We start from the raw sequence: 14,087 nt of genomic DNA, 5'->3' as shown, positions 1-14,087 counted from the left end.
TATGAAAGCTCCCAAGGATCGTCAAGTTAAATGCAGCAGCAGTAGAAATTATTTAATCATTTACTATATCCTAAACGCTGCCAGCAGGAATATTTGCGTTCCTTTCCTTTACGCAGGGCGCTGCGGGTCATGTGATAGCATCACGTGACTCGGTCAAAGGCTCTTTTCCTCTCGGAGCTTTGCAAAAAAAAAAAAAATCCCGTTCTCCAATTAAAGCTGTTAACGTGTACTACGCTGTTTCCTTGGGTTTTCGTGTTCTCTGCTGCCTCTGTGAAAACAAAATGAGTGGTAAGATTTGCTGACCTTTTTTCTTTTAACATTCTGCTTTTATTTTAAAGTATAGAAAGCATTATATTAATCTAGAGTCAGGCCATGCATGTTTTTTCAGTAGATGCCAAATCTCTCACTGCAAAAATATTTTCAGTTGTGGCCATGTAGATATAAAAAGATCAGGCTCTATTACAATTGTCTCGTATTTCACAGAATATTACTTTCCAGCGCTTCTATTTTACTAGGTTTTTCTTTTTTATAAGTAAAATCTGGAAATTGGCATCAGGTTATTTGGAAGCCATTGTGAAAGCTTGCTTATAAAGGAAACGTGTAGCAAGTCAGCAGCCCTTTGCATTTTAAGAATTTAAACTCAAATTTGAAAACTATTAAATGTGAATATATGCTAATTTTAAAAAATGAAGATTTTAAACTTATACTAGGTGAAATACCATCTTTATTAAGTCATTGCTGGCACTTTTTTTAAGGAATTGAGGTGAGGGCCATCTCAAATTTCTTAAGTTATTAAATAGAATTGTTGCTGCTTCTGCAAGATTTTGGAACAGGAACTGTCTTTAAAGAAATCAATAGCTTTCTGATTTGGGGTAGATTTTGTTCAAATCATATAAGTGCTAGGTGTATTTACAGTTCAAATATAGCTACTTTTGTGCCCGATGTGCATTTAATGGTGCAATCTACAACAGATGTAGCTTCAATGGGAGAAAGCCCCCCTTGCTGCCGTTAATCAGGGTTTGTAAATCTAAGTATTGCTGGAACTAAGAAAGTAATCAAACATTTGCATCATTAAGTATACAAGATTTTAGGGTTTTCGTACTTTACATAGGAATAGATAAAGAAATGGTGCTGTAAATATTGTAGTTTTAAACAACTATACTTGCATTTACTGTGTTTATACAATAGGAGTTTTATTTCTTCAATGGGGAACGTTAAATATGGTATCCATGAATTGCCTTTTTTTTTTTTAATCTAACCATGGACTATTTCTGCCTCAGGGTGAGAAAATTTACATGCCAAAGTAAAATGATTACTTCATAAGGAAATGCGTTAATCATTATTCCTGGACTGCAACTAGTCATGTATTAACAGCTGGTTCATTTTAGGTTGGGTTTGTTTTGTTCTGTTTTCAATATCACATTTATACATAATTAAGGGATAAAGTAGAATTTTGTACTACTAGATTATAAGGTATTTTAGCAGCTTTCAAAGCATAATATGGTTTGAATTGTAACTATATAGTATTTATATTACTTTTAGTAAAAGAAGGACAGCCCAAAGCAGTTACCTAGTTTACAATTTTAAATGTAATAAGCAATAACTTATTTTTTACTCTGATGGCTAGAAACAAAAATGAAAAAACCCATTCTGATGTGTTGATATAGGGATTAAATTTGACAGCACAGAAACGAACCACAGTCCCTGGCACATAAGAGTAGAAACTCAAAAAATACTGATTTCCTTTACTAATCTTACAAAAATTTCAATGAATTCTTTCTGGTTCCCAGCTAAACTGCACATAGGAGTAATATCTAAGCCAGCCCTCAGAATTCAGAAAGCTAGTTTACTATTATTTTATATGAACTAGTTAATAGAACTAAACTAGCATTAGTTTATAACTATTCTCATTTTCTTTTGAGTCCAACATACAGAAGTTAAAAGGTGAGTTTTAAATGAAGCCTTTCTTGCCTAAAGGTATAAAGCACCTCACAAATTTTATTTAGTAAGTTAAATGCTGGCTTAAATTTTGGAAAGTTTTATTTTCCTTTCTCATTTTTCAAAGTCCTTAATTTTCCTTAGAAGCATCAGAGCATAATTCTTAGGTCTTAAATTACATCAGTTGCAAATAATGCGTTACATTTTAATATTTACTAAATATGTAGTAGAGATATATTGTTAGAAACGAAACAGCCTGGTTTTGAATCCTAGTTTACCACTTTGATAATCTTAACCTCTCTGCTTCAATTTCCATATCTGGAAGAGGGAGTAATAATAATTACCTAATAAGATGATTATGAGGGGGAAAATACATAAAAGGCCTGACACATAGCAAGTTAGTATTAGCTATGTAATTAGCTATCTTAAGATAATATTCTGAATAACTTCATGTATTTGGTGTTCTTGCTTTGGATGGGGAGAGTATTTTGTTGAAAAGCTGTTTTTATAATCATATATAGCATAGTGTGCCCCCAACAACACACACTCATACACATACACTCCTTGCTTCCTCTTAACCACTTCAGTCTTAACTCTGTTCTCTCCCTTCCCTTCCCTCCTTGTTCTTTCTCCTCTGCTCCCATTCTTTTGCCTCTTTTCTTTCTTTCTTCTCCCCATCTCTCTCCCCATCTCTCCATCCATTCAAGCCCTCTTCATTCTCCTCCAGTCTTCTCTCTTACCTACCCCTTTCTCCTGTTATCTCTCCTCCTTTGTCCCCTCCTGTCTGCCCTCTTGTCTTTACCCTGTCCCATTCCTTCCCCTCTTTCATACCACTGTTGAGGATTTCCCTTCCTGTTACCCACCTTTTTCTGACATTCTCTTCTCTTTCCTTTGCTATCTCTCATCTCCCTTCCCCTACACCTACCACTACTTTGTTGTTTGGCCCTCACCCCTCCTTTTTCCCTAAAAAGAGAAGAGTGGCTGTAATCTGCATTTGCAGTAACCTCCATGCTCTTTATTCTGTTTTTCTGAGGTATGTGTAGTGTTACCAGTGAAATTTGTTTCTTCCCTACTCTGTGATTAAACTTTTCCTCTTTCATTTCTTTTATAACTGAGATCCATTATATGTACTCTGAAGGCTGAAATGCTTCATATAAAAGGAACTCTTCCCCATTAACATTCTTCATCAAGCACTTGGTACCTTTATTTCCTTATAAGTGAGAAAGGCTTTTTGAAAATGTTTCATTTCAAGGTACTAAGAACTAGTGGGTGACAGGACAATGCAGTCTAATATTACAAGGAGAGAAAAAAATCTGACTGTGAGATAATTTCTTTGAAAAGTTACATAAAGCAAGTAAGATTTTAGTTCCTAGAAAGAATAAAACACACCTGCCGAAGGTGACTTACATTATCCCAGAAAGGTGGAGAAAGTAAACAAGTGATAATATTTATAAAAGTTGTTTGGATAACACTAGAAAAATGAAAGGAAATGTAGAATAAGACAAGCTGATTTTTCTTTTCATTTTTTAAAGAATTTCTTAATGTAAGAAATAGAAAAAATTTTTGGCTAAATACACACACATAGCATTTCTCTTTGTTCTCAAGCCCCGCAAACATTAGTTACATATTACACAAGGCACTTTTAACCCTAACAAAGCAAGTTCCAAATTTCTAACTATTCTTCCTCTTAATGCTTTTCCTTCTTGACTTTTTCTTGATGTTTCCTATTGCTTTTAACTTTTATATCTTCCATTGATTTTATGTGCAAAGTTTAGTTTGATTTTCCTCTAGGTCAGTATTTCTTACGTTTGCACAATCATAAGGATCACCTGGCATAATTATAAAAGTAAAAATGTTGATCAGGAGACCCCATTGTAATCACATTAAATAAGAATCTCTAGGAGAGCCTAGAAATCTGTGTGATTTAAAATGCTCCCCAGGTGACTATTAAGATCACCAGGCAAGTTTAAGAAACACAGTTGCAGGTAGAGAGCAACCAGTGCACTTACCAAGATAAACTTTTCTAACAGGTAAATTATCTGAATTGTTTGTCATAATAACACAATCACTATTAGTTTGAGTGTTTAGTGTAAATGAAGTATTCAAAGTGTAATTCAAATTGTTTTCAACTTTAAGTCGCTAAATAATCCTGGGTTTAATAGGTCATTTCTGTGACCCATTCAGGTCCTGCTCAGGTTCCAATGATGTCCCCAAATGGTTCTGTGCCTCCTATTTACGTGCCTCCTGGATATGCCCCACAGGTATGTTTTATGTTATTTTTCTGTTTACATAATGGTGATCATAGTGTTACTGTTTAACTTTAATTCAAATAAAAAATACCACTTAAGTGCTGAAGCCTTAGTACATTTAGAATGTTTGTAAAGGAGGAAAAATTAAATTGGCAGCATTTATCAGTTTGGGTATTGAAGTACAGAGAATTAATTCTAGAGTTTTATCTCTCTGAATGTGTAAATAATGTAAGGTTTAAAATTGCCTATACACACATTTATTAAATAATTTGCTTAGAAGTAACCCAAGATAATGCTTCCAATCTTACTCAAAATGGCTCACAGATACCCATAATGATTGGATGGTATTGTGGTAAAAAGAAGAGAATGGAGACCTGTAGGTCTGCAACCCTACACCTATAACCCTTCCCTGCATACCAGTTGGTAAGCTTTGATTTAAAGAATACAATATAGCCATCTTAAACTGCAAGATCTGTAGGAGTCCAATATCTTCTGCTACTGAGATTCTGTGTAGTCTGCATTCCTGGCCTCAAATACTATTTGGAAATACCCAGTTTCTTTTCCTAGCACTAAATTTGCACTTGAAATTTTCTTAAGACCCTTTATTTCCTCCCTGATTATGCCAGAATATTGGTAGGATATTGTGATGGATTCACAGCCCACTCTATGAAGCCCACTACTAAATGAATGATGACAGAAGAAGACCATGCTGGTGAGGAGAATGGAAATAGTCTGAGAAGTAGAGTCAGAAAAGCTGGATCCATATCTTATTTCAAACCCTTGTTGCTGCATGGCCTTGGACACATCATTTCTGTGTCTTCAGATGATATGATAACATATATAACATATTGGAAAGTACTTTGTAAGCTTTTTAAAGAATAGTCTGTTCATATCTCTACTTATGTTTAACATACTGACTCCTTAATTTATTATAGTCTGCATTCTGACTATTGTCCTACTAAATCTGCTCCCTGATATGTACCAAACCCAAAGGTCTTTTTTCCAGCCTAATCCTCTCTGACCTCTAAACATTTGACACCATTGATATAATTTACCCCAGATTTCCATGACAAAATGCTGTCATGATTCTTTCTGCTTCTCTGGTTGCTCCTTCTCAGACCTTTCTCCACTTACATGAAGACCACACCTGGTCTTCCCTCTCTAGTGTAATTCAGATCAACAAACATGTATTGAATGCATCATGTGCCAAGCTCTGTATTAGGTGCTAGTGACATAAAGATGATTAAGATAACTTAATTGCACACAATTATAGGGTTTCCTGCTCTTCTCTCAGCTAACACTATCTTCTATTTTTTTTTTTTTTATGGTAAATTCCTACCCTTCTCGTTCACTCTAAAAGTAGCTTTCCTTGAACATTTCCTTTTGGGTTCTCATGGCACATTATGTATATCTGTTTTAATGATTTATCATACTGTTTAGTTAATTCTGTTTCCTGTGATTATGAATTCTTACAGTTCCTGTATTGGTGTTCACCAAATATGTATTGAGTGCTCATATATGTCAGGCATTCTTGTAGGTGCTTGTGATATATATATATATATATGAGTAAAAGAAGCAAAGACCTCCATCTCTTTGTAGTTAACATTCTTGTGGAGAGAAGCAAACAGTAAGCTTAATAAATGGATAAATTGTGTAGTGTATTTGGTGGTGAGTGATATGGGGGACAAAGAAAGAAGCTAGAGCTGGTTACATTTTTTAATGGGGTGGTCAGAATAGTCATTGGAAGGGTGACATTTGAACCAAGTCTTGAAGGACAGGTGGGAGTTAGCCATGCATTTATCTGTGGAAAGATATTCTGGGAACAGAAACAGCCAGTGCAAATGGCCTAAGGTGAGAGCATGCCTGCGAATGGCAAGGAAGCCACTGTGGCCGGACTGAACTCAAGGCAAAATAATACATAATGAGGTCAGGGAAGTAATGAGACCAGATCATATAGGACTTTTACTCATCTGTATTTCCTCAATGCTGAGAGCAGTACCTGTCATATAGTAGAGAATCAGTAAATATTTGCAAATCAGTCACATAAGCATCCAAGTTGAAGTTCTGTATCTTTAGGCCAAGAGCCACTAAATTAATCTTCTTATATTACTTCTTTGAAGTAAATAGCTTTCCATTTTTGTGCTTACAAAGAGCCTTTAAGTTGACTTGTCCATTCAGTGTAGTCTAGATTTCTTGACATATAAAGCCTTCCACAGTTCTGCTGTTGTTCGTCTTTGTCCCCTTCTCTTGATATGCCTGATCACATACGAGTTTTTGTAGCCAAACATGACTATAGACATATCTTGGATATATTGTAGGTTTGGTTCCAGGCCACTGTAGTAAAGTTAATATAGCAATAAAGTGAGTCAAATTAATTTTTGGTTTCCCAGTAGGTATAAAAATTTGTTTACACTGTATGGTAGTCCATTGAGTATGTGGTAGCATTGTCTTAAAACACAATGTACATACCTTAGATAATTAATTGCTAATATTGCTAAAAAATGCTGTCATCTGAGCTTTCAAGTGAGGCATCATTTTACTGGAAGAGGGTCTTAATTTGATAATGATGGTTGCTGAAGACTGGGTTAGCTGTGGCAGTTTCTCAAAATAAAACAGTTTCTGCATCGATTGACTCTTCATTTCTTGAATGATTTCTCTGTAGCATGCAATGCTGTTTGATAGCATTTTACCCACAGCTGAACTTCTTTCAAAGTTGGTGTCAGTCTTCTCAAACCCTGCCACTGCTTTATCAACTAAGTGTATGTAATATTCTAAACCCTTTGTTGTCATTTCAACAATCTTCACAGCATCCATCTCAGGTAACCACTTTCTTTGCTTAGGAAACCATTTCTTCACTATTTATAAGATCAAACTTCACTCATTAAAGTTTGATCATGAGATTGCAGCAATTCAGTCACATCTTCTGGCTCCACTTATAATTCTAGTTCTCTGTTAGCTTTCAACTTTTCTTCTGCAGCTTCTGCACCTCTCTTCAATAGAATTGAAGAGGACCTTCCTCTGGATTATGATTTGATTTAAGAGAATGTTGTGGATGGTATGATCCTCTGTCCAGACCTCTGAAACTTTCTCCAGATCAGCAAAAATGTTTTTTCTTATCATTCATGTGCTCACGGAATAGCACTTTTAATTTCTTTCAAGAATATTTCCTTTGCATTCATAACTTGGCTGTTTGGCACAAGAGGTCTAGTTTTCAGCCTAACTCAGCTTTTGATGTGCCTTCCTCAGTGAGCTTAATAATTTCTAACTTTTGATTTACGGTGAGAACCATGTGACTTGCCTTCACTTGATTGAACACTTAGAGGCCATTACAGGGTTATTAAGTGGCCTAATTTCAATATTATTGTCTCAGGGAATGGGACTGGCATCCCAAGGAGAGAAATGGGGAAACGGCTGGTTGGTGGAGCAGTCAGATCACATACAACATTTATCAATTAAGCTTCATCATCTCATATGGATGTGGTTGTGACACCCAAAATAGTCACAAAAGCAACATCAAAGATCACTAATCACAGATCCTCATAACAAATATAATAATACATGAAAAAAAATTGAAATATTGCAAGATTTACCAAAATATGACACAGATGCAAAGTTGTGAGCAAATGCTCTTGGAACAATGCCAGTATACTTGCTCTATGCAGGGGTGCCACAAATCTTCGATTCGTTAAAAATGTGATGTCTGTGAAACACATTAAAACAAGGTATGCCTGCACTTACATGCTCACTTGTTTTCCTTTATCCATGGTTTGGTTAATGCTGTTGTCTGGATTATTCATTCATTCCCTCATTTCTGCCCTTTGAAATTCTACCCATCCTTGAGGACCTACATCAAGTTACTGGTACCACTTTTTGGGTATGTTTTACATACCATCTAGTATTGTCGTATGTGTATGTACTTTTTCTATGAGATTTTAAGTTCTTTGAGGATAAGAGCTGCCTTTTAATTAATTTTGTTTTGTGATAACTGAAGTATAGTAGGTGTTTCAAAAATATTTGTCAAACATGTAACTTCAACAGTAATGTCACTGAAAGGATTATGTGAGGCTAAGTGAGCTACTATTACCAATCTTAATTTAAAAATAAGATTATCTTTAGGAAATATATCATTTTCAAGCATTCAGGGGCAATTACAGAACAAAGATCTGGTCTCATTGTTATTGAAAGAATTTGAGCGCTCACAGTGTAGACTGGATTCTAGCATTTTTTACATCACTGTCAAAACACCCCCGATTCCCTGACATACACAATTTCTGATGTTAGAACATAGGTAAGAGCCAGGTTCTAGGCACAGCTAAGCACTTGATAATTGTCCGAAACTTGACACATAAGCAAACATAATTATATTAACAAGTCTAGAAGCTGGGAATTGAATGAAATGTTAAGACACATACATGCCTATAATAAAGTACAGGTAGTATTTGGCTCAGCCAGACCAAGACACACACATTAAACACATAAATAGCTCTTATCTGTGGTCTCCTTTTAGACTTTCATGCACTGATCTCCCCTTGTGGCAGCAGATCTAATCACCTCCATCCCTTGCCTTATATATATCTGTTGTTGAAAGCCAGTGTTCCAAGGAGGTTCAAATATTTTTGCCATATCATGTAATTCATTACTTGCTAATAAGATTTAGCAAATTTGTGTAATCTAAAATGTCTGGTCAGGCAAGAAAGGACTGCAAAAATCAATAGTTTTAGGACTGTTTAGCTCCATTACTAAGGAAATAGTAATGCTATGTACCTAAGAGCATATTGGGACAGAAAAATGAAAGGTCTAAAGATAGAAATATCTTATCAAGATTTAATGAAAGTACCTATGGAAGAAACACATGAACAAGTCACGATTTACTAAGGATTTATCAACCTTCAAATTTGTGATGTTTGTACATGGCATGTCCCTCTTAAGTTTAGAAGCACTTCAGGTAAGAACTCACCATTAATCCGTACTTTAAATTCATTTTTAAGAATAACATTAGACAGTCAGGTTATCGAACATTGGGTAACTTTGAGAATAATTGATCCAGTTTTCTCATTTGCGGTTTGCAAAGCCCAAACCGCCTCTTAAAATAGCCAGTTTTTTAATACTTACCTTGCATTCTTATTCAAGAATTCTACAATATTGTTTATTTTATAATTTTTGTACCTTCCTTCTCTGATGCTTTTTAACATTCTACTCAACAGTAATGGGGAACTGGATTATTTTATTCTGCTAACTTTAACTTTTGAAGAAAAAGATGCTGTTTATAAAGGTATCGAATGCCCCTGTCACCAGAAAGGTAGAGTTCCTAAGGATGATTTTTCTCCTTTTCCATTAGTAAGCAAAAATAGCTTTTAAAATAGACTTAAGTTTTTAGTTACACACATAACTTTTGTTGTTAGATCAGAAAAATGGATAATCATTTTTAAAGATCATTATTTTACAAATTTTTATTACCCATGAAATTGTATAAGATACTGTTTAATCTGCTAGTGCAACCTCAAGCTAATTAAAATGATACGCTGAAACCAAAATGAATTTGTTGACCAGAATCTTAAATATAAAGGAATGTTAATTTTGCAAAAAAGCCAATGGGAAATGTATTTAGTGATAACATACAATTTTTATTTTTCTGATCATGATTATGTAGAAAACTTGGAATACATATAAAAAGGTAGGAAAGAATTGTATTGAATATTACAATTGATAAAATCTCTGTAAACAGTGTACAGTGGGTCCTTGAACAACACGGGTTTGGACCTGTGGGTCCATTTATATGTCTTTTTTCTCAATAAATACAGCACAGTACTGTAAGTGTGTTTTCTCTTATGATTTTCTTAATATTTTTTTTTCAAGCTTACTTTATTGTAAGAGTATACGGTACACATAACTTTAAAAATATGTGTTAATTGACTACTTACATTATCAGTAAGGCTTCCAGTCAACAGTAGGCTATTAGTAAAGTTTTGGGAGAGTCAAAAGTTGTACATAGATTTTTTTACTATGTTGGGGGGTCTGTGCCCCTAACCCCTGCATTGTTCAGGTGTCAACTGTATTTCCCATTAGCTTTTTTTCTAATCACAAAATTGTGAACATCATTTTAGACATCATTATAATGAGCTTTATTATTGTAGTTTAACAAATAAAGGAAAGTTTCTGAGAGATTGATACACCACATAGGGGCAGAAATATGTGCCAAGTGATCTAATAATACATCAAATGTAAAAATAAATAAAAACTGTAAAACACAAAGAAAACTCAGAAAGTAAATTTTGACAGTAGAAGAAACTTAATTTACTGGGAAATAATACCAATTTATAATCCCTAAGAGCATGCAGCACAGATTAACACTTGATATTTTAGTGATCAGGTTAAGGATTTATCAATAAAAGATTATAAACTACCTGAATGAGAAAAGATTATAAACTACCTGAAAAGCAATATCAAAAGTTCTTTCCCCCTGCTTTCTTGTAAATGGCTCCCCTGTTTTTTATGGAATGTGGGTTGCTATGGTGATGAGAGGGTTCTTAACAGGAAGAGAATTGTAGATTTTATATTGTGGGGAAAGGACTTACATCAGCATCAGGAAAAGTTTCAGATTATTCCTTTGACTTGGGCTTGGTATTTCACTTTGCCTTATGTCAGCATGCAACAATTAGGTCAGTGATTTTTTTCAGAGATTCTACAAACTAGTCTGATCTTAGTTTTCTCTGTCCCTCCTTGGGAGAATAGCCAAAAAAGATGGGTATAGTATAAGAGACTGGAAAGTAAGGGACTTAGCGGTTTAGATGAGGATGAAGAGTTATATTAAGAGATGGAGAGAAAGGTTGTGGTCACTTACTGACATTGTTCTATGTGATATGTAGTTAGATATGTAAAATAAATCTGTTGAATGGTCGGAAATGTCCGTATTGTTTAATAGCTTAAACTTGGAGTTGTTCTGGGTTCAGGGTGAAGCCATTGAAGTAAGCTGACAGAAGTAGACGGGCAGCAAAAGTTGTAGGACTTGAGGAAGTCACAGAACTCTAGTAGTTTGGTGTTCTTAAGAGGGGGAAAGAAATGTGGCATTCTAGCAGAACTAATAAAATACATTTATTTTTGGTCATATCACTGATTCAACACATTTTGGGGTTTTTGTTCATTTGTTTTTGAGCATCTATTCTATGCTAGATGGACTGTTTCAGGTATTGAGAGAAAATGATAAACAACAGATTTGTCATGGAATGTACATTCTGGTGGAGAAGATACTATAGAAAATGTCAGATAGTAAATATAACCTCCTTTCTCTGCAGCCCCTCAATTATGTCTGTATTCAATAAAACTTTGACATGAGGCAAATAATAAGAAATTGTCTGACATGTGGTTAGGTGGTCAGACTATGCTGATAGCCGTATTTAATATTTCATTGTCTTCGTTCTAATTTTAACATAGCTTAATTTAAGTTATATTTCATCTTTTATTTTTCCTTTTCACGACTCATTGTTTTTATTTTAATTGTCACCATTAATGTACCTTTTCATTTAAAATTCAATGTCTGCATGGTTGGTCATTTGTCAGCAGCTGGACTTAGTAGTTTGAGGTCTCTGTCCTTGCTCTGCAGTCGCTAGCCGCTCACATGGTCACTTGAAGTACTGGGGTGGTCCTGATCTGGCTCTTTTTTTTCTCTCTCTCTCTTTCCTCTGCTTCTTGGCTTTCTTTTTTTCTTTTTTCTTTTTTTTTTTATGTGTGTACTTAACTTTACCATCATAACCATTTTAAGTACTCATTCATTGACATTAGTGCATTCACAATGTTGAACTACCATTACCATCATCCATTCACAGAACTCTTTTCATCTTGCAAAACAAACTTCTGTTAAACAATAACTCCCCATTCTCCCTTCCCCCAGCTTATCTTTGTATTTTAATAGTTTTTCAGCAGAAAAGTGGTTTTAATTTCATAAATAATTTAGCCAGTGAGATCTCATTTGTGTTATGAAATTTGAAAATAAATCCACTAAAAGATAATCACGGGTGGATTCTGTACCCACAAAGTAGAAAAGAACATAAAATAAAAGCCAGATTGCTTGAGTTCAAATACTAGCTCCTCCACTTACTACTGTGTGACCTTAACAGGTTATTTAACATCTCTGTGCCACAGTATCCCCATCAGAAAACTGAAGAAAATAATAGTACCTATGTGAAGCATTGTTATGATAGTTAATTCATGTCCCTTAAGGAACTTAGAGTTAAGTTATAGAGGAAGATTTATGTATTTGGAAAGTTAACAAGTATTAGTGTTACAAATACTAAACAAATGATGCATAGTAAATGCAATAGAAATGATAGGAGGCAGAGATTGTGGTGCCTAGGAAAGGGTTCTTGGAGAGCAAGCAAAAGAAACATTCCACAGACTACTAGCTCCACATCTCTATCAGCACTGGAGTTAACAAGCTTTGCCTTCCCATCTTGACCCACATATTCTTCTTTTTCATCTAGAACAGAAACATACTTATCTAGTACCCCACTGGATCCCATCATTTTTTGACTGCTCAAGGATATTTATTCTCCTATTTTTCTCCTCTCTCTCCTATATCATCAGTTTCATACTCTCTCAGGGATCATTCTCATTAGCATATTAGCATGTTGTAATTGCTCTCACTAAAAACAAAAATTTCATAAAGTGTCTTGACTCCATTACTACCAGCTACAACCCTATGTCCATATTCCCCTCTACTGGAAAACTTCCCAAAATTGTGCAGTTAGCTCTCTAATTCTACTCCCCATTTTCTTTCTCAGACCCATTCTTGTCAGGCTTGACCCTGTAATTACACCAAAACTGCTCTCATCAAGGCTAACTTCCATATTGCTAAATCTAACAGTCAGTTATTAGTCTTTATCTTGCTTGATCTGTCTGCAGCATTTGACAAAGTTGACCCTTCCTCCTTGATACACCCAAACTTTCCACACTCTTAGTTGTCTTTTGTCTAACTTTGTTGTTCTTGTCCAGTCTTTCCAGAACTGCAGACTAGTATATCTGCCTACTTGACATTGCCACCTAGATGTCTCTTAAATTTAACCAAATTCACATGTCCAAAACCTAATGCTCCAAATTTTCTCCCAAAACAACTGGTTCTACCCTATAGGCTTCTCCATCATGGTTCATGAAATATCATTGTTCCATAACTTTTGTTTATCACTTTTCCAATAGAATCATCAGCTAATCTTGTTGTTCTACTTTTAAATATATGTGGAATGTGACTCACTTGTCACCACCTTCACTGCTAACGCCATGGACCAAACCACCACTGTCTCTTACCTAGCTACTCCAGTAAGCTATCCTGAACACTTTCCCCTTATTGCCCTTGCCCTACAATCTATTCAAAACTCGGCAGTTAGAATAATCCTGTTAAATGTAAAGTTGTATCAGAGTTTCTCAACCTCAACATTATAGACATTTTAGGCCTAATCATTTTTTGTTATAGGGAATTGTCCTCTGTTTTGTAGGGTATTTAGCATCATCCCTGACCTCTCTACCCACTAGATGCCAGTAGTGCCCCCTTGAGTTATGACAAAGGAAAATGTCTCCAGATACTACCAAACATCCTCCAGGTAGGCAAAATCATCCCTGGCTGGCAACATCTGGCTTGTATCACTCTTCTGCCCAAAACTCTGTGATGGTTTCCCATTTCACTGATAGTAAATGCCGAAGTCCAAGTCTTGAATAGCCTATACAACCCTACGTGACCTGGCCTCCCTCTTTGTCTCTTTGACCTCATCTGCTTCTCTCCATCTTCCTGTATGCTCATCCAGTCACACTGGCTTCCTTCTATCTACATTTACATTAGGTGCTTTGTTCTCACTATTCCCTCTGCCCAGAGCACTATTCCAGATTTCTGCATGGCTAATTCCTTCAGTTGCT

General features: G+C 35.3%; 1 protein-coding gene across 3 annotated transcripts in view; it reads left to right on the top strand.

Moving 5' to 3' along the window:
* FNDC3A (fibronectin type III domain containing 3A) overlaps positions 1-14,087 on the top strand; it is a 193,955-nt gene that overhangs the window by 120,503 nt on the left and 59,365 nt on the right. For 2 of the 3 annotated variants that reach the window (XM_036904142.2, XM_036904152.2), the window contains exon 4: positions 4,123-4,199. In XM_036904142.2, coding sequence (XP_036760037.2) covers positions 4,123-4,199 — 77 coding nt within the window. Of the gene's footprint in view, positions 1-78; positions 289-4,122; positions 4,200-14,087 lie in introns of those variants that run through there. The other variant, XM_036904168.2, reaches the window with a different exon arrangement.

The sequence above is a fragment of the Manis pentadactyla genome, chromosome 17 (genome assembly GCF_030020395.1).
Source record: "Manis pentadactyla isolate mManPen7 chromosome 17, mManPen7.hap1, whole genome shotgun sequence".
In the NCBI taxonomy this organism is placed as follows: Eukaryota; Metazoa; Chordata; class Mammalia; order Pholidota; family Manidae; genus Manis; species Manis pentadactyla.
The sequence above is the reverse complement of the archived record's forward strand: the minus strand, read 5'-3'. Positions and strand labels throughout refer to the sequence as shown.